Source organism: Anas acuta, chromosome 7 (assembly GCF_963932015.1).
Source record: "Anas acuta chromosome 7, bAnaAcu1.1, whole genome shotgun sequence".
NCBI lineage: Eukaryota > Metazoa > Chordata > Aves > Anseriformes > Anatidae > Anas > Anas acuta.
The window spans coordinates 24,486,426-24,507,204 of NC_088985.1; the positions used below are offsets into that span (position 1 = coordinate 24,486,426).

Sequence of the window (20,779 nt, forward strand, 5' to 3'; positions counted from 1 at the left end):
CTGTGGGAAAAGTCACACCTTCTGAACAGCTTCTGATACCATGCAAATGAAGGACAAGTCCAGGAAACGCTTTCATCTCGGACCTGTCCAGCCCCCTGCCCATTAATTACACACATTTCATTTGTTTGAGGGCAATTCCTCTTGGGGAGGGGGCGGGGGACGGCCGATCATCTCGGCCGTGCTCTCTCCAGACCCCTCCTTGGGAGGGGATTTATAGCCAGAAACGGGGATGCTCGGGGGCTCTGTGGGGGATCCCATATTTCTGCTCCAGTGCAGCTACCCCAGGTCAAACTGGGCTGCACCCTGCTAGCAGAGAGGGCTCAGCAGTGCCCCGTGCCCTGCTTGGTGCCAGCAAGCCCCAGCTGTGGTCCCAAGCCTCCTGGGGACATCCTTGGAGGGAGGTGCAGGGTGGAGCAGAAATGAGCTCAGGGGTCTCCCAAGGGAGCTGGGAACCCATGAGAAGGGGAATCCTGGGCAGGGTGGCCACCAAATGAGTCCCGTGCAGGGAAATATCATTTCATGGTGCTGCTGGGACTGCACCACACCCAGCCCCAACTCTCCTGTTGGGCCTTTCTCTCTGTGCTCCTCTCCTTTCTGCACAGCCCCCCTGATCCCGGGGGTCCCCGGCAAAGCTGCAGCCAAGCCCCCCCCCCAGGCTGGCTCCCCTTTGCCTGGGGCTGGTGGGGAGGCTCTGCCCCAGATCCTGGAGAAGGCAGAGAGCGAGGGGATGTGGAGTGCAGCGGGTTTTCACGGCCTGTTTCCTGGCCATGATAATCACATTTAGCACTTCTGTAGCACCTGGGATGCTCCAAGCACCTAGGCATCTGCTCCTCGTTACCACCCCGCTTCCCATTTGCAGCATCTCTGCCCCCTGCCCACAAACACCTCCGGCAGTGAGAGCTCACCCCTAAAAACCAGGCTGCCCCCAGCTTCCCCTTGGTCATCTCCTTTGGGGCAGGGAGCTGCGGCCTTGTTCTGCTTTGGGGCTGGGGCAGGAGGCTGCCCTCCAGGAATGGGGTAAGCATTTTGGGGAGGATTCCATGGCACGGAGAAGACGTTTTGTGACCGTGTTTGTCATTTTGTTTCCTCCTGGAGTGAGGAAGAGCAACCCATGTCCTTTGGTGTGACAACCTATGGGCCTGGCGACACGTGGCGGCTGGGCCTTGGTGCATCAGAGGAGCTCTCGGGAGATGTTGGAGGGATATTTTGGACTTGGTTTAACGGGAATGAGCAGAGTTGGTGTGGAAGCAGTGCTGAGCTCCAGAAAAACTGCTCACCCACCCACTGGCCCTGTACCATGTCAGCCAGAGGATGAGAGAGGTCCTGTTGTGGTTGGGTTGGAGACAACAGCCAGTGCTGCAGATTACTCACGGCCCAGTCTACTCTGCAAAGAAACATAATTTAGATGTGCTGGGGGTAGAGGGAATGCTCTTGGGGTTTATGCATCTTACACCATCTCTCCTACAGGGGCTGTAGCTCCAGGAGGTCCCCTGGGGCTGTCAGATGCGATGGCCAAGATGCAAACTGCGGCTGAAAAGTCCTGATCCAGCGGCTGGGCTGTGTCAGGAAGAACCACATCAGCTGTGCCCAGGTATTGCTGAGCTGCTTCTGTCAGTAGCTGTGGGCTGGAAATGGGATGCTGAGGGCTGTGGGAGCCTGACCTGTGTCCCTGCTCCCCCCTTTTCCCCTTTCTTAGAGCTTTTATAGCAGGAGATGGAAAAACTCAGCCTCTTTTGCCGTGATTATTCTGTATATTGGAGTAACACCCCACTGGCTGGAGTCTCTTTTTTTTTTTATGAGCTGCTCACAGAGTGAACAGCAGCCCTTTCCCCCAAGGGCTTGAGTTTTGTGTGGTCAGCTACAACAGGTGCCACAAGCCAGCAGACAGACCTCAGCGTGGCCCCTGGCTTAGCTGCTGCCGTGGCAAAGGAGAGCCCTGGGAGGGGATCTGAGGGATGCTGAGGGATGAGGGATGGTGTCCCTGCGGGTGCTCATAGCAAACGTGAGAGAAATTTCAGTACCCATGCCCTAAAACCACCCAACCCACAACCAAAAACGCTGCCGCAGCAGCTGAAACGCGGGATGAGCACACTCGGGCTGCACGTGGGTAGCAAAAATTTGGCTGTGGGATGTGAAAGGGGACCCCGAGCGCTGGCTCGATTTGCACGCTTAGCCCCATCACCCGTGAGAAGCAGCTGCCCAGCTGGGAGCCGGCCCTTTGGTAATGGCCTGCGAATTTCCCCGGGCTCTGCTAATTGCGGTCCGGCTGCTAGTTACAGCTCCCGGTCAATTGCTGGGAGCGCTGGGCCCTGCAGAACAACCCCTTGAAATGGGTTGTTAGCCCAATTAACAACCAGTTTGGCTTCGGTTCAGGCTGTTAACCATCAAACAGCTAACTGCTGGTAATGATTGATTTCGGAGGAGCCAACCTGCTTCACAAAGCGCCATTAAAGCCAAGGCTCTGGGAGCGCAGCTGGCTCGGACAAACGCGAGAGCTGTCCCTTGGCACGGAACAGACGAGGCTGTGGCCAGGCTTTCTGCCCATTTTGGTTAAAATATGGGGTCATCGTAGCGTTTTGGGATGAACGGGTGAGCCAGCTCTGCTGGCACGTGATGCTCAGGTGGGCAGCCCCTTGTCCCCATGGATTATCAGGGCATCCAAAGGCTCCTTGGATGGAGAGCTCTTGGTGTCCAGCTCTCTTCCCCAGCTGTTCTTCCACCCAGTGAATCTGCAAAGACGAGTTTGTCTGATTTAGACGTTCAGGTGTTTCCACAAATCACCTGGGCCCTTTCCATCTGCACAACCAGCTGGGGGCTCCCACAGGGAGGGCAGGGCCCACCAGCATATGCAAGCCTGGGATTGCCTCCAGAGCAGCCTGGGATGCTGGCCTGAGCCTGCTGGTGGGCAATGCAGACACATCTTCAGATGTGAGTATCTCTATTAAAGCCATAAAATACTCTCAGAGCCCTGGGGAGGGCTGAGAGCATGGGATTCAGGCACGGTTTGCTTAGGATTGCTGCTCAGGTCTTCTTCCATTTTCCTCCACTGTCTCAGGCCCTGTTTCTCCACCACGCACTGGCAGTTTGCTTCTAACACGTTGCTGGTGCTACATCAAGGGCTTTGTGGGGATGTTTCCCCCCTGATCAAAGTGGCCGATTCAAGCTGCAGCATGTACGGGGAGGAGGGAGGCAGCCACCTGTTTGGGAAACGCTTTGAAAACGCAGAGGACGTGCTGCAGAGGTTGACCTTGTGAAACGGACACTGCGGAGTGGTGCAGGGCTCGGAGCAAGTGCTTGGCATTCAAAACCTCAGTTCTTGAGTGTTTGAGGGTATTCAGGGGGCTGTGGTCCTGCCAGGGCCGTGGCACAGCAACCAGAGCTCTGGTTTTGAAGCTGGGTCCCAGTGGCTTCCAGCAGGACAAGGAGCACCTGATTCTCACAAAGGGCAAAAAAGAGAAGTTTGGGTAAGCAGGAGAGATGAGAGCCCAGCTTTCCCACTCCCTGTTCTGTGAGCAGATGGATTTGCAGCACGTGTATTTAGCTATTTAGGTTGGATGTGGCAATCCTGGCCGGTGCATCTTCTGCCCGTCCTGCTCCCTCTGCAGCTGCTGCGAAGTGCATCCCTCCAGGAGATGGGGATGGGAGCTTCTCACCTGCTGGAGCTGGGGGAGCTCCGTCCGCTCGGGCTTTTTCTGTAAACCAGAGAAAGTCAGTTATAAACAGCAGCCGTTGGTTTTGTTGGGGGCTTTTTTTAGACGCTGAAAATGCTCCATCATCATCAGGCTGGCTTTGCTTTCAGCAGCCAGCACGACCGAGCCAAACTCTCAGCAGAGAATCCAGCAGGAGAAGTAACACAACCTTTCCAGGGCTATTTCACTGAAATCCTGTGTCCTCGTTCCTCCACATAGCTTGTGCCACAGCAGCTGATGCTGTTCTGGGCTCTGCACGGATGCAGGGGTGAGCACCAAGGAGCTCGCAGCTGGGGCTGGGAGCAAGTGGCATAGCCCCGTTTCAGAGAAGGAGCGGAGGGAGTCAGAGCACAGAAGGATTAAGGTCTGAAAGGACTCCTGGCAGAGCTGGGAATCAGCTGAATCAGTCTGCGAGAGGCCAAGAAAAGGTATGGAAGTGGTCCAGAGGGGGAAGCAATGTCTATATGCAATAATCTGAGCTATAAATGAAGTAAAAAACCACAGAACTGATCTTTTGCTAAACCTCAGGTCCAATTCCCCAGCTTTGAGTGAAGGTTGGACTTTGTCCCACATCCCTAGTGGAAGAACCCTGTCTTCATACAGGAGCAGATTTTAAATTCGTGGGGATTACCCTGACTGCCTGGTCCAGTCCCCTGCAATACCCTGATGAGAGGATCCTGCTCAGTGTCCTCTGAGTGAAAGCTGTAGTCCTTGGGTACAGACAAGGAAGGAAGGAAGGATATCCTGCAAGAATTCCATATTTCAATATTATCTGGTATTTCTGATTTGAAATTGCCCAACTTCAGCTCCTGGCACTTGATCTTGCGCTCTTTTCTTCTTTACCGTGCCATCCAACTTCACCAAACTTCTGCAGGCACTGAAAGCAGGTTTTCCAAGCCTCTCTCACCTCTGGGAGCTATTTTTTAAAGCTGATTCCCATCTGTCAACATCTCTTGTGAAGTGGAGCCAAGTGTTTTGGCCGCAGCACCTGGCAGCAGAGCCCGTCATTGCCTTGCTTGTGTCCAGCGCCTTGGGAGGACGAGAGATGCGGTGGCCACCCACCGGTGTGATCGCCCTCACCCGGGGCTGATGTTTTCCCAAAAGTTCCTGCAGGGACTTCCAGACAGCTCGAGGCTGACTGTGGAGCTCTGACCCTCGTTCAGTCAGGCCCGCTGTGCCTCTGCCAGTTTTGAAGAGCAGAGGCATGGACGATGCCCACGGGAGGCACAGCTAAAGCATGGATACGGTCTCCCATCCCTCATTTCCTGCTGCAAAGGCTACAGCACATCTCCAAAGCAAAGGCAGCGTTACTTTCATAATGAATCCTGAAATCCTGACCATCACAGTTGCCCAGGAGGGCTCCGTCTCTGGTCATTGAAACATTCAGCTGGTGAAGTCAGAGTTATTTTTGCTCTCCGTTGTGAAAGAGTAAATCTGCAGTCATTCCCCTGACTTCAGTAGACTCGCTCTGAGAGAAGAGGTTTGTGCAACCTAATTATCTTCAGTGCCTGTATTTGCAATTTTTCTATGCCCAGTCATCACAGCGAGCGCAGAGGCTTTCATACAGCCACAGGTTTTGGCAGAGTCTGCTCTCAGAGAGCGGTTTGCCATCTGCAGGTGCTGTCCTGGAGCACTTGCCTGGGAGCAACCAAAGGATGGAGAGAGTCTGACCAGGGAGAGGAAAGGACAGTGCTGTGAAAACCCCAAATCCAAAAGGACACGGCTGTGACTTGTTGCAATATGTGCAGAACCTGGTGCACTGACCTGCATCCCACCGCTATTAATGGTAGGAAAACCATTTTCCTGCTGCTCGCTGCTGGGTGGCGAAGGGGCATCCCCAGACCCAGGGACTGGAGGAGCAGGAGGGGAGGGCGGTGGTTGCTGATACGCAGGGGGCTCGGAGAAGTGCCCGCACTTCACTGCCTCTCAGAGCGATCGCTGCAAGGAGCTGAGGGTTTCACCACCTCCCCTCGCCAGGCTTCGCTCTGCACTTGACACCGGCACGGGGGGATTACTTGTGCTTGATGGCTGTCTCCACTGCAGAGCCACCTGTCCAACACCAAGGCATCACAAGGAGGAGATGTGATGTTCCCAGCACCAGGCTGAGCACCAGAGCACCGTTATTGGTAAGATGTGACATGGAGGTGTCCCCATGGGACGTGCCACCAGCTGGAGTGGTGGGATGGAGCAACCCCCAGGCCAGCATGGTCCCAGTAACTCCAGTCACCAGACTTCATCTGGGGCTCCCTGAGGAAGCCAGCTTGTCTTGGCCTCAGTCAGGATGAGAAACTTCCCAACAGGGAGAAAAAAATTACAGCTATTTTTTTCTTTAACCATGAAGCTCCATGAGGTAGGATTTTGGACAAGCCCTCGGCGCTGTGACTTGGGACACCTTACGGGTGGTGAGGACATGGCTTTTCGTTTGTATTTGCTACCTGTGGTGTGGGAGGCTCTCCTGGTGGTGTGAGCTAAAGGACAAGAACTGGAGGGGACAGCTGGTTGCTACAGAGGGGGAAACACTGAAGCTATTAGCTGCTGTATTTTTTTTAGAGAGATATTTTTTTATGGAAGCAAATCTTTCCCCATCAAAGCAGTGAATTAGCACGTCTGCCAACAGCCCATATATATATATATTTAAGATTGGAGGCAGCAGGGGGAATGTCAGGATGCTGCAGGGCAGTGCCGTAGTCTTGGCTGCAACCTGAGTGCCCAAATTGCTGGCGAGAGCTGTCGGTGCTGTCATGGATGGCAACAGGTCTCCTTGAGTTATTCGGCCTGCTTTGAGCTGCTAAGGAAATGCTCCAGTTTCAGGGAAGGTCAGACACCCAGCTCTGCCTGCTTAACCTCAGCAGTGGTCTCGGGGCAGGGAAGGCAGAAGTGGCCGGCGAAGGCAGCAGCTTTGCTGAGGAAATGCATTTAATTTGATCCGCACTGCACTTTTTTGTTGGAAAAAACGTTGATGCAGTAACATTCTGCACAGTAACTAGGGGTGGATTAAAGGTCACAGAGATAATGTAGCATGCTGAATTCACAGGCAGCAGATGGGAAGAGTCCTAGGCTCTCTGGGAATGTTTCCCTGAAGTGTCTTCTCTGCAGCTTTGTGGGGTCTACCAAAAGACAGGCTGTGCATCTCTTTCCTAGCAGGTTGCAATCTTTCCTGGGCCCTTTCCCTGACATTTATCTACATTTCTCTTTGCTTGGTTTATCCTGACAGCCCAGTTAATGCAGGTCTTTGCGGTGCCAACTGTGCTCAGCCACCCTGCAAGCACTTTTTCCATGCACTCAGCTGGGTTTTGCTCTTGGGTGAGGGTAGGAGAGGATTTCCCCAATCTGCTGGGACTTTTGCGCTCGCTTGAGGTTCATGCAAAAAGTTCACGCGTAAAACAGAGGTGATGCCAAACTCACAGGTCACTGGAAGTTTAATGCGAGCTTCCCAAAGGTTTTGGGGCGTGCAGTGAAGGATGCTGCAGTGCAGAGCATTTCATCGTTGTCACCCAGTGGAGAAAAACGCAGGGCTTGCCGTGACAGCTACTGAAACAGCACGGCAAAAATAAAGAGTTCCAGCAGTGAAGTAGGCTGGTGCTGCAGGCAGCCCCCCCCCAGTATTTTATGCTCTGTCCCAGCAGAGGGAGCCCGAGTTTATTAACAAATCCCGATCCCGGAGATAGCCGCTATCAAGGTGGTACCAAACGCCGGGCAGGATGCGCGCTGGCGGAGGAAGGATGCAGGAGATGGAGCGGTGATGCTCAAACCAGGGCTGTGTTTCCAACCAGGGAAACGAGCTGATGGCTCACCAGGAGGCCCTGCAAGTAACTCTGCTCTCTAGGATGTTGCAACCATGGGAGATGGCCTGCAAGAGAGTCAGAGGACTTGCTTGCTGCATGGGGAAAAAGTTTTGCACTGAAAGGCGCAGCAGAGCCACGCTAAGCTGGGTGTGCTGAGCTTAGTTTGCTTCAGAGACTTCCCTCAAGGTGCAGACAGAGACCTGTGTGTCTGAATTTGTACCGGGCTGGCCAATGTCAATCCTGTCACCTAGACATTTCCCCAGCAGTGTGCAAAACCATTCATCACTGTCACGCCAAATCCGTAGGCTGCAAGGCAATGCTCAAATAACCAGAGTTAGGCACAAGGCGGTGGCTCTGATCCATGGCTTTTTGAACCAAAGGGGAGCATTTGTACAAATTTCCCTGAGATTTTGAGGCTCTGTGTTAGTGCTTGGAGGTGTCCATTCAAGGGACAGGAGCAGTTTCAGTGCACAGCCCTCTCGGAGCTTGTGGGAAGCCTGGAAGTTTTCTCTGCTGCTGATGGGAGATGGAACATCACCTGGGGGCACAGAAGGCTCTGTCCCATAGCACTGGTGCCGTGAGTGCACCATGGGTATGAGATTATTGGGGAGAGGAAAGGTGATGTAGCTGGAACATGGGAGAGTGGCAGATCATTTTTGGTCAAACCCCAAAATGATTTAAATCAATGCAAAGCCTTGAGCGAGCTTGACCAAGCCGAGACACTTGTTTTAGAAGACGGACAACAAACTGGGATGTTTCAGGGCACGGGGATGGGAAGGCAGACGACTCAGGCTTCACTGCAGGAAGCAGCAGACGGACATTTTCCAATGCAACTTTTGTAAAGAAGGTTAAATTTCTCCGAGATAAGGAGAGCTTCAGCGAGCTGGAATGCATAACAACCCCCCCGGCCCGGCTCATCCTATGATAACAGCTGTCGTGTTGGAAACCTAATGCTGATGAAAGAGTTAAAGGCTGGTTGATGGGCAATATCGGTGACACACCTCTGAATTGAGCATACTCCTGGAGTGAGACTGCGGACTGGTGTTACTCAATGAATAGAGGCCACTCCAAGGGAGTTTTTCCTTGAATAGAATGGGGTCAGGGAGCCGCTTTGGGGAACAATGGCTGCCACCGGCTAGCTGAATTTCTTACAATCACACACCATACCCCCTGATCAAATAGCTCCTTTGTCAGCCTGATATAAAAACATGTCATACAATGATGATCTGGAAGAATGACATGAGCTGGCCTTTCAAAGAGATCAGAAGGGCTTGTTTTGCACAAAAAGAGCCCCCATCAGAGTCAAGACAGGAAAAAAATGGAGAATAAAAGGGGGTGAATGGAAACAAACAGCAATAACAACAACAACAGAAAAGAGGGCAAGTTGGAAACTTGGGTCTGGCTTGTTTCACAGCATCCCATGGCTGCGGCAGCGCAGCGCGGCCGAGCTGAATCTGTTTGGGTACGGGCGTGGATGTCAGATTGCGCTGCCATTGGGCTCCCATTGTCATTCTGCACTGGGACAGAAGAAATTGCTTGATGGGAAAAGGTCACTTGGCCCAACGAATCATCTCCCCCCCCCCCCCCGAAAGTGTCTCAACACCATCTCTCTGCTTTCTCACTGTAGTTGTCTCCTCTGCCTTTCTCATATGATGTTCGTCTGCTGTCTGCACAAAGTTCAGATCTCTTGGATGAACATTTATAGTTCATCTGTTCATGAGACCTGGAAAATGTCTTTATTCTGCCCAATTCCCTTTTTATCTTTCCTTTTTTGATATATTTATTTTTGGTTGTTGTTTGTTTGTTTGTTTCTTGGAGTGTATACCCGGTTTTCAACCCTCTTCTTAGGATTTCAGGATTTACAGGGACATAATTGAGAGTTCTGATGGCAAGTGTTTTACACCCCAAATAGTGTTTTAAGATGTGCAGGGAAGTGGATCCCTCTTGGCTACTTCCAGGGGAACTGCATTCCTACAGTATCTATTGCAGGAGTCCCAAGAGATGGCATTTGCATACAATCACGACAATTATTTGCAAGCTAGAAAAGTTCAGCAGTCCTGGAATTAGGCAGCTAGAGATGCCAGGCAGTTTCAGCACCTGCAAGTGTTGGAAACAGCTTGTGTTCATGTTCTAATCTTGCATTACAAAAAATAACGAGGCAGAATAGTCAGAAGAAATCATAGTGACTAAGAAAATGATCTCTTCAGAAACTGTTCCTGAAAATACACTGACAATGTCAATACACTGAAGCTTTGACCCATGTTTAAGTTTTTTTTTACGACACTGTTTTTCTCAAAATGAGAGAGAGAAGAGAGAAATTAAGAAAGAACAGTGCAAAAGCTTCCAAAAGCTGTTCTTTCTTATTTTATTTTATTTTTATTTTATGATTAAACACACTAATCAGGAGCTATCTCAGAGTAGAGATAACATCAACTCTAGCTCATTGCTTTATGCTCTGAGACCAATCCTTATTATCACGTAGGATTTCCTGTTTGTGCAATATTTTATCCTTTTCTGCCATTTTGTATAGAATGTTACACTGCGTGTTACTTGGCATATATTCATTTATAGGAAAAGTATTTGGTAAACTGTGTTTACACAATACACTGTTTATTAAATGCAGAGAATATTTATAGACACACACCACAATGACATGTAGAAGCCAAAAGAAATTGTTGCTGATCTGAATGCTCAAGGTCAATTCCTTTACCTAAAAGTCTGCGTTGCACAAAATTAGGGTCATAATCAATCACCTCTTCTCCTGAAACGTAGCTCTGAGAAGCTGTGCAGCTGGCTGAAAATAATTAGGCCATGATCTGGGTGCTGCCGAAATAAAGGTACATGGGAGATAGTGGTTACAAATCACTGGCAGTTTAGGTTACGAGGCAGTTCCCAGATGCTACGAGTATACTCGAGGTGCTGAGGAAAACCAGCCCATGCTGTGCTGTTTGTGAAATAGTTTGGAACTGTAGTATTGAAGTTTGTATTACAGCAAAATAATACAAAAGGAGAGTGGGTCCCAGTGCATGTGAGAAGCTAGGCTCTGAAAATGGTATTTAAGCACTAAATAAAATGACATTTCCAATGGTTTTGAGCACCCACCAGTTCTGCCACATGTGCCAGTGACAGACACAAGTGAGTTTGCCAACCTGGAAGGCAGGTTTTAGTACAATGGCTTGTATTTAGGGTTGCTCCAACTGGAAACTTCAGGTACCCTATTTCTTAAGTGAGGAACCTGCCCTGGGACTGGGTGGTGGATGACGTGACCCAAAGTGAGTGTCTTGCAAGTGGTGAGAAGGTTTCTCCAGTGCTGGTTTTCATCTCTCTATCAGTAAAGTATATCGAGATCTCTTCCCCTGTTATTTTGTGGCCAACTGGAGCTAACTGGGGCTACGTGAGAAGAAGCTCTGGGCATACCATTATCCACTGACTGGATTTTGCAAGTCCATTTTGACTGCAAAAGCATTGGTTTCTTTTCTAGGATAAGTTATAAAATCCCCTTTGGGGCTCTGCTGCTGGTGGTGATAACCTGCAACTTTGCAACACCTTCATTTGTGTTGCTTAAACTGTTTTGCAGTGGTGTTATTTGGCTTTCCCTGGACATTTCGGCTTTGTGGTTGGTCTTGGTTGCTGGGTTTTCTTCATTATGGAGGTTCTGGATAGGCCAAATGGATAACTTTTATGTTGCCTTTGGTCAATCTGTTTTGATGCAAAGCTGCGTAATTCTGCTAAATGCAGGGAAACTGTGTTGTTTACAGCAACCTCACATCTGGCCCTGAAAATTTGGGCAACTCAGGGAAAGGAAAAAAATATGTTAAGGGAACACTAACTGCAAAAATATTCCAAAGATTGGGAGGCATAAAAGCCGGGTTGCACACACACCCCTAATTCTGTCCCTTTGTCTACAGGTGATATGGTCAAGACTGAAGTGACACAGTCACCCGGTTGTTTCCACATCGCTTCTGCCTTCTTTGGCCCTTCTGGCTCTGCTGTGCTGAATCTCGCCTGTTCAAATTTCCAGTGAACCTTCTTGCATTCTCCTCTGGTTCTCATCCTGCAGTTATAACCTCGGTATTGGGAGCAAGCCTGGAAAATTTCAGAATGAAAACCGAAACCTTCCAAAAGGTAGGAGCAAATAAAAATCAGAGGATATTAATATAGCAACAGCTGGACTTCAGCTTTAATAATGTATATGTTTTAGAGCACGTAGTGATTTAGATCAGATACAGGTATTTCTGTGCACTTCTGTTAAACCAGGCCCCGTGCCAATAATACGATGAGAGGCCGATATACTATATTAAAATACTAATTACTGAGCCCCTTTCTTCTGACGGGTCTACTAAAGATACTTCAAATGGATATGTGAGAATTGATCAAAGATTCTGCAGGCTGTTGCCACTGCTCACTGGGCATTGCAAACCAAAGAAGAACCTGACTCCCATGAAAAAGATACTGTGTTTTTACAAGCAATAAAAACCACCGGTCACTTGATTGCTATGGGGATGGATACAACTAAACTGGGCTTTCTTAAGGCAGGGAGCACGATCTAAGAGAAACAAAAAAAGACATGGGAGAGGGAGGGAGCGAGCGAGTGAGCGAGAGCTGAATTGATTTCAGTCTGTTCAGGTCTAGCTGGAAAACACAATGCAGCGAAACGCTCCCTGAGTCGGCAAGCTTCTTTTCCTAGGTTTTTCCCATGGTTTGAAGTGGAGAGGGAGGGATGGTATTAGAAAAAGCGTGTGTGAGAGAGAGACAAGGCTGCAGGAAAGGCAGAGAGATGAGAGACATCATTTGGAAGGGCGCAAAATAGTCCATTCCTTCTGGGGAGTGGAAAACTTTGATGTCAGCGTCGCTGGCTTTAAAGCGGCAGTGTCAGGTTCAGGCTGAAAAGCCCTGGTATTTGAATCTTTGTCTGTGCTTGCGCTTGCTGTGCCTCTGCACACACCTGCACGGCCCAACACCTGGTAGGGCACCCGCTGAGCCAGCGCGCCTGGCACGTCAGGGCAACGGGTGGTGGAAAATGAGCACACGGGGGTAGGTGTCTCCACTGGCTCCTTCTACAGAGCTTCATGCTGAGAAAGCCCATTTGTATGTTCGTGTGCATGGAAAGAGAGGGATGCGACGGGAAAAACTGCTGGAGTGCTGTGGGCTTTACCCTTTTTCAAAAAACTATTGTCTGTATTAACGTGGTTATAAGTCTCACAGTGCCCAAAGAGGTGAAGAGGCACAGCTCTAGGGTCACCTCTGAGAGGCATTATGATTTATCAGTCATCACATCATAGTCAATTCGGCTTCAAGAGTGACTACTGAAAGTCAGAAGCCCCTTCTCCTCTGCAGAGGCACAGGCACCTTGCAGAGCCTGGCTGGTTTGTCGTTCGAGTTGGGTTTCGGCATAATGCTCCTAACAATTCAGACACAACAGCAATGATAAATCCATTGCATACCCGGAGGAAAAGAGAAGGAACAGGACCAAATCTGTCACTCGTGGCACTCAGGTGCTTCTAGTAGAGCTGATCCAGAGCGCAGATGTCTCTTTCTCCTTTCCTCCATTCCAAGAGCAGACAGATTTGCACCGATGGTGCAGCTGCAGGGACTCTTGCTCTGCTGGGTGGCAAGCTAATCCCGCTGGAATCTTCACCCCAAAATTGTACCAGGCACTAACACGCTGCAAAAGTGAAGTATTTGGGAATTATGCAGAGTTTCAGATCAAGCCAATGATAAATGCAATTGTTGCTGCAATGGTTTTAGGACTGTGAGGTCTCGGTTTCTAGCAAGAATAGAAGCATATGTGCATGGGGTGGCTTATGGGCCCTGATGGGAGACGGACAATGAATCAATTTACGTTCAATTGACAGACCTCCTTTATCGGAGGGAGAGATTTTGACTTGAATCCCTGGAATGTCGGCATTTTCCTTCCCAATACTCGTTTTCGGTTTAAATAGAGTGAAAGGCCTATTTTCATGGCAGGTGGGCTGTAGAAGGGAGGTTTTAATGACTCTTTATTCTTGGATTTATAATCTGACACGCTGTACGCACATGTGTTTGTCACGAAACTGTGTGAGGTGCCTACCACCATCCATGCATTGTCCAGCAGATGTTAAAGCCATCAAGTGTGTTTTCTCCCAGTTCCAAAGGAAAACATTCTCTATTTTGGGATGTGGGATTTTTTTTTTTTTAAACTGATCTAAATAAACAAACAAAAATAGTCATGGCGAGGTAGGGCTTACATGATCATAAGAAACCTGTGTAAATGAGGATCTAAGGCTTGTTCCCTGACCCATAAACTGGGTTAGTAATTAGTTGCTGCTGCAGCTTGTTGTTGTCACAAAACCCGAGGTTAGGCTGAGGCCTATTTTGAAATCACATGCAATATGGGATATCTAAACATACACTTACAGCAGTGACCAAGCGTTGGTTGCTACTTACAATAATACCTGGGAGTCTGAGGTCACGTCCTGGGGGATGCTGGAGCAGTGTAGAAAGCACAGCGCTTTCCCTGTGGGGTTTTCAGCCAAGGACCCCAAACCTACAGATGACTGTGCTCGAAGGGCCCTTGCACGGACATGGTGCTCCTTAGCAGGACCAGACCATACAGTGTAACGACAGGGTGATAACTTACCCTCTGTTTTGTTTTATATGTGTATATACGTGTGTGCTTCATTAATAAGAGAATACAGGGTAGAAAATATAGGGTAGAATACGCCTCGTGGCTTGGCATGAGCTGAACGAAGAAATAAAGGGAGGTTTCTAGCACCAGCTGGGTTCCTTTTGCTACACTATAAAACACTTAACTTCAAGTTGCTGAACTCTGTGTTTTAGTGATGAGGGTAAACCGAATTAACCAGTGAGAAATAAAAAAATGGTAGCCTCCTTACTGAGGAAGTTCTACTGTGCAAGAAAGTACTGCCAGTGATATGTTGCCTGTGTCTCTAGGGGGAAGAGATGGAGGAAGCCTAGAACTGTAGTAATTCTGCAAATTTGTAACTGCTGCAGGCAATTAGGCTCTGTCTTAATTGTCCAGTCAAGGCAGACCCAAAGCTGCCTGCAGGATGAGGTTTGCTCATTTTCCTTATTATTATGTCCTAAGTGAAGCTTCAAATACGACAGCAGAGCATCCTCCAAGAGCAAGGGAGCCCTCTGTGCCCATGGGCATGGTGAGTTAGGACACCATCAGACTTGCTCCTGGACGAGCTAGGGACTGGATGAAGTAGGTGGAAGGCAGATGTGGGTTAAAACAGTACCACAGCCACCGCTACACCAAGGATACTCTTACACGATTCTCTAAACACTCCAAAAATTTTTGGAACAACCTGTGGAATTAATGAAAATAGAGCTGAAAAACACTAGAAACAACTGTGTAAGTCTTGATCTTACTCTCAAAGAAGCCAGTGGGAATTTGAATGTTTAGTTCCTCAGGCTCTAAGTATGAAAGAAAAAAAGCCCCTAAAATATCTTCATAGGTAGCCCCTATAAAAGCACAAGATTCAAAAGCATTCCTTCAGGAGATCAAGGACGGTCCAGCCTTTGAAGCCTGGAGGATTGGGAAATTTAAAGATCTTTGTGGCAATCATATTGTGCCATTAGAAATCTACCATTTGGAATTGTAAAGCATTTAAAAGGAATGATTCCAAATTCCACAGCTGTCTGGTGAGTGACAACTTGATGTGGCCTGGGGGGTAGGAAGAAGGTCATTGTTGGGAAAACAGTTAAAATGAACATTTTCTGAACAGATGCTTTAGATAATACTTTGATAAATGAGGTTAAAAACAAATAAAATAATCTGGGTGACTTCCAGAAAATAGCAGACTAGCAAAACAAACAAACCAAACTCAAAATGCAAAGACACGAAATAGGTATAGGGCTGGTATTTAGAGGATTGTAATAGAAGACTATTCAAAATAAAATGAACAACAAACAGAGTCTAAACCAGAAAGATGAGACAATTCTGCTGGCTATGGGAGGTTATACCTTTTTTTTATTATTATTATTTTATTATTGCTTTGCAGTTTTGCCAAGCAAGAGAGCTTCTGGAAGGCTCAGCTGTTAGTTTTGATACATTAGAATATTTGTCAATCCATTTTTATCGCTGTTTTTCAAGCTACTCAAGCAGCTCAGCTGTTGATGAAAATGCAAAAAGCATTGCATGCGCTTAGCAAGTGGATAATGAGAGCGACCCCCTCCGTTTAGTATCTTTGTCAGCAGAGTGTAGTGAGAAAAGTAAACAAACAGCATCACTGATGACAAACTGATTTATGGAATTGTTTGTTTTCATAATTTTCAGCATAGTTTATGGATAAAGGTCCTGATCCTGTGGCTGCTGAGAACCTTGTAGGGCTGGCCGCTGGCTGGGTGCCCTTAGTTCTCATTAAAAGCTCCTTGTAGAAGTGGTTTGGAACTATACAGAATAGGGTCTGTTGGGATTATTTTTAAGGGAAGATTTTCCCTTGCCTTTTAACAGAATTCATACCAAACAGCTTCTAATTCTAATTTCTTCTGGCAATCCCTTTATAGGTAAAACCAAATCAATATGCATAAACTGGGGTAAAAGGAGAAAATTCACCCCCAAATTCAGTATAACCTTTAATTTTATCCTCTTTAATCCTTTGATAATTTTTGTGCTTCTACTGCAGAAAAGCAATTTTGCTAATCACCTTTGTGCCAATCCCTGCATTCCTGACAATAGCGTGAACAGCTTCCATCAAAGTCTTTGATGTGGGAAAGACACACACACACATATAATCTGAAAACAATTCAGCTCCTTGGTTCTCAATGGTGAGCACTCTGCTTTAATAGAGTGCAAGTTCCGTGGAGGTTTCTAATCCTTTCTGCCAAACAGAAGAGACACAGTCAGGTAGCACACCTTATTCAGAAGTTAAAATAACATGTTACTTGCTCTCAGAGAAAATCAAAACAACTCAAGATCAAAAACAGATTCCGCCAACCCTAACGGGATAGACTTTCTACTCAGATAACTCTTGATCTAAGTGTGTAACAAGTAACCTGCTTTAATCCCTCAAAGCGATGGTGTTACAGATAAGTACTGTAGTAGCAGAGGAGGTGTCTTAAGTTTCAGAAATACACAAAAGCATTCGTTGGAAGGAAAAACAAAACAAAGAGCTGTCCACATGATTGTGTCTTTAGCTGGAAAGGTGTATTTGAGGGCACTGCAAAGAAGAATAAAACCCCTTGAAGACAGGAGAAAGAAAGAAAAAAAGGCAGGCATTGAAAAGGTATTTCTTCCAAGCTGAGTTTCATTGACTTGCACTGTTAAAGCGCAGCCTTTACAGGTGTCAGCTCCCGTTTTTAGCTTACAAATCTTGCAAGCTGGAATGGTCTGCTACTTCGGCACAGAACATTGCCCCATTTTCTAGAGGTTCAGAGTGGTCATGGGTCATGAAAGGATTGGGATCTTTGTATGATATGTGAAGGCTGCATTATTGACTTTATTATACTGCACTGGGAACCTGCATTGACTTCTTTCTTTATTAGAGTTCAAACAGTGTAGCAAAAATCACGGTATGTGTACAGTTTTAGTAACAGTTCAAAACCTTCCTTGGTTCTTGTTCCTGCAGACACCTACCTATGCACTTTGGTCAGCACTGATGAGACCAGAGCCATTGGGCATCTTAGTCCGTGATGCACAGCACTGCCAGCTCCGCAGCAGTCACACAGCAGCTGAAAGCAGGCATGAGAAGTGTGTGCAGTTGCAGGTCCGTTCCTCTTAACAAAGAAAATAATGGATTATATCCATTGGGGCAAAAAAAATAATTATTCTTAAATGTTGTAAGGCAATTATCCACACTAGAAAACAATGTTGCATATAAGAGAGCAACATATCATATATTGTTTTCTCCATAATACTATTTACAACCCCTGTCCAGATCGTGTTTGAGCCTCTCTGAGATTACTGCTTACAAACATTCCACCTTAGGCAAATCTTCGATAGTTGTTTTTACCTTGGGCCACTAACTGGAGAGCACTAAGGCCCTGCTTTGCAGATGCACTTGGCCATACTTTGGTTCTGCTATTGCTGAGGGCCACACTGCACATTTGACTTTGCAGCCAGGCTCCTTCCAGAGTACACCACGTTGTTTCCCTGGCAAAGTGGCACAGGCTGAGGACAGGAATATGGGTGTCACATAGCGTGGGGAGATGCAACTACCAGAGACATGTCAGATGTAGCCACTGCAAAGTGACAGAGTCTAGGATGAGAAGGAACCCCTCTCACTGTCTTGTCTGATACCCTGAGTTAGGGCTTGCTAGATAAATTCCTGATTTAAGTTTTAGTTGTTGTGCTCCAATCAAGCTGCCTTAGGGGAACAAAAATCTGGTATTATTTTAAAGAAATCCAGTAATGGTGAATCAACCATAAATCTTGATAAGCTGTTTCAACAGTTAATTTTCTTCACTACCAAAACACGCATTATTTATAAACTTGTTTCCCATCACCTTCTGTCAAGTGATCTTATCTCTTTGTCTGCTAAATTGAAGATCCTGGTGTTACCAGATTTTTCTTCCTGTTTCAGTGCTCGTAAGGCATGATCACCTCACACCTTAACCTTCTCTTTAGCAAACTAAATAGACTGAGCACTTTGGGTCTCGCTATAAAACATGTTTGACAGTCCAGCAATCATTCTTAGTACTCTTCTTTGAAACCCCTCTAGTTTTTCAACATCCTTCTTGAAATGTTGGCTGGACAAATTATTTCCAAACCCGTCACAACAGAGTCAAAACCAGAGGTAAAAGAACCTCCCGGCTCGTTTGTTTCCCAGGGCAGCACCAGCCCTTTGGTCACAGCACTGCAGAAGGAGCTCACGTTCAGCTGATTATTCATCTTAATGAAGTCTTTACGGAATTGCAGCTTTGCAGGATAGAGTTACATCCTTTCAGTGTGACCTACATTCTTTGTTCCTAGATGTGAAACTTCACATTTGGCTTGATTGAAATACATATAATTTGATTATGCCTAAACATAAGGTTGTGCAGCCATAAGCATCCTTTGGCTCTTCCCTGAGGCTTTGTGCCTCCTACAAAACTTTGCTAATAGTGATTTCAGGATTTTTTTTTTTTTCCAGGTCACGAATATCAAATAATGTAGGGTCCATAAGCTTTCTCTGAAATCCCACTGGAGAAAGATCAACTTGGTGATAAATCTCTCTTTACAATAACAATTTAAGACGGAGAAGTCATTCAGCTTTTAATAAATTTAATGTATCAGACATTGCCAAAATTTATTACAAAAGAGCTAATTATAAATACATGTTTAAGCTTATGTCATCAAAAAGATATTGAATTAGTTTGTTATAAAAGTGCATGCACACCAACTTTCCATAATCTTTTGTTAAGCAACGTTTGTTACGTTACCTCCCTTTCAGTTGGCTACTGAAATCCTGTGCTGAAAGATGTGCTGTTATCTTACCTGAGGTTTATATTAGGCTGAGAAGTTTGTAATTAATTGGGCTGATTCACTCTTAATAAATGCTGATAAAGCATTTGCCTTCTTCTGGTCTTCTGAAATCTCCTTGAATTCCAGGGTGCATTGAAACTCAGTCTAAATGGACCAGACAGTTCCTCAGCTGGCAGTGTTGAACCACTCAAATACGAGGCCTCCAGAGTTGCTGATTTAGTCATCTTAATATTTGAATGCTTGAGATTACGTAGACAAGATGACCTTCTGGAAGTAGATGCAATAACTGTCCAAAAGGCCTGTCTGCTATGGTAACCTCATTATATGCTGAAATTTATTTTCCTACTCCACTATGCAAAAGGAGATGTAGTCTGTGGAGGGTAAGCGATACCTGTACAAAGCATTCTAGGTGGATGATTTACTTTTCATAACTTATCTATTTTTTAATTCTGAGGCAGAAGTTTCCCCAAGCATTTCAAGCTTCCATAGAGTGGAAAATACTGCAAGAAAGAATAGCACAACGCTGTAATCAGATTTTCCTGCTCCACTGTTTGTGGAAGGCTACTTTGCCATTTTGGACCAGGATCCTTCTGTGTTGTCAGTACTCCAGGCTCCTGTGGATGGCAATAATGACTCAGTTATTAAGAACTTTTTTTTTTTTTGGTGGTGGTGTGCATATATGTATGTACATACACGTGTGAAGTGTGAGCACTTTTTAAGCCCCTGCCCTGTGGAGGGGGAATGGATGGCACTGCAGCCTCTGAGCAAAAAGCCAGCCTTAAATTCTCTGCAGCAAGGCCCCTTCTCACATGGGGAAGACCCTTCCTTTTAAGTGGCCCGGGAATCTGGCAGTTGAGACCAGCAGTGCAACACCAGATGACCCCTGCTGTCATCTCGTGGGTGACAGGAACTCCTGACCCTGCTGGAGGATAATTAACGAGCAGCAATCACCTTGCTGTTCACCTTCCTTCGCCGGGGTGCTAGCCCAGCCAGGGCTGCTCCAGGTGGCGGAGCAGATGCTCTGCTTACCTGGGATCACCGTTCCCACCATTAATTATTCACGTTATTAGCGAACACACAGACAAGGTGCCGTTATTAACACCATCTACGACGAACACCAACCCCGGGGAGGGGGCAGTTTGGTGGTGGACGGTCCACGGGGGTGTCCCAGTGGCCCCCGTTAAGGAACTAACTCACTGCCGAGGGTGGGCTCGGCGTGTCCCCGTGTCCCCCCCCACCCCGGCCGCCGCCGCCTCCTCCCCCGGAGGGGGGCAGTGACAGGCAGCGGCTCCTGCCCCATGTGACTGGGGAGCGGCTGCCCCCGTCCATGGCTTGGCCTCCCCCGGGCAGCAGCAGCTCCGGCTCCCGGGGAGGAGGGGCAGGAGCTGCTGCTCCATGGGGAGGAAGGGCAGCCCCCGATCCCCCCAGGCGGAGGGGGGATCCCGGGCCGCCTCCCCCCCCTCCTCCCCCCCCCTTTCCCCGCTCTGGGCCTTACCCGAGGAGCTGCTGCTCCTCATCTGCTCCTACCTGGACGTGCAGGCCTTGGGCCGCCTGGGCCAGGTCTGCCGCCGCCTGCGCTTCCTCAGCAGCCGCGATCTCCTCTGGAGGCGCATAGCCCGCGGCTGCCTCAACTCCGGCTTCACCCAGCTCGGCACCGACCTGTAAGCGAGGCCTCCGCGGCCCAAGGGCGAGGGGGAGGCGGCGGCGGCGGCTGGGAAAGGCCGGGGATGCTGCGGCCTAGCCGGTTGCTAAGGGGCGCTCTGCGCTCCTGGCGTAGTCGCTAAGGGGGGCTCCCCGCTGCCGTCAGGGGGCGGAGGGAAGGGGGGGGGCTATTCTCGAAGCGCGGCTGCGCCGTCGTCGCCCTGCGCCCGAGAGGGGCGGCGAGGGCAGGGGAAGGG

The 20,779-nt window shown here is 48.2% G+C and overlaps 1 protein-coding gene and 1 long non-coding RNA gene across 3 annotated transcripts in view; both read left to right on the top strand.

The window, feature by feature from the left end:
- Positions 1-598: 598 nt before the first annotated feature.
- On the top strand, positions 599-19,175 carry LOC137859327 (uncharacterized). Of its 2 annotated transcripts, none has more exons than XR_011098232.1 (4): positions 599-1,017; positions 1,468-1,591; positions 11,383-11,599; positions 17,047-17,184. It is a non-coding gene; the product is annotated as an uncharacterized lncRNA (long non-coding RNA). The 2 variants fall into 2 exon arrangements; XR_011098231.1 differs by lacking the exon at positions 17,047-17,184 and adding an exon at positions 18,139-19,175 and having other exon boundaries at positions 602-1,017.
- Positions 19,176-20,171: 996 nt separating this feature from the next.
- The window catches only part of FBXW4 (F-box and WD repeat domain containing 4), a 56,803-nt gene continuing 56,195 nt past the window's right edge, over positions 20,172-20,779 (top strand). The window contains exon 1 of the mRNA XM_068688288.1: positions 20,172-20,542. Coding sequence (XP_068544389.1) covers positions 20,277-20,542 — 266 coding nt within the window. The 5' untranslated portion in view covers positions 20,172-20,276. The remainder of the gene's footprint in view (positions 20,543-20,779) is intronic.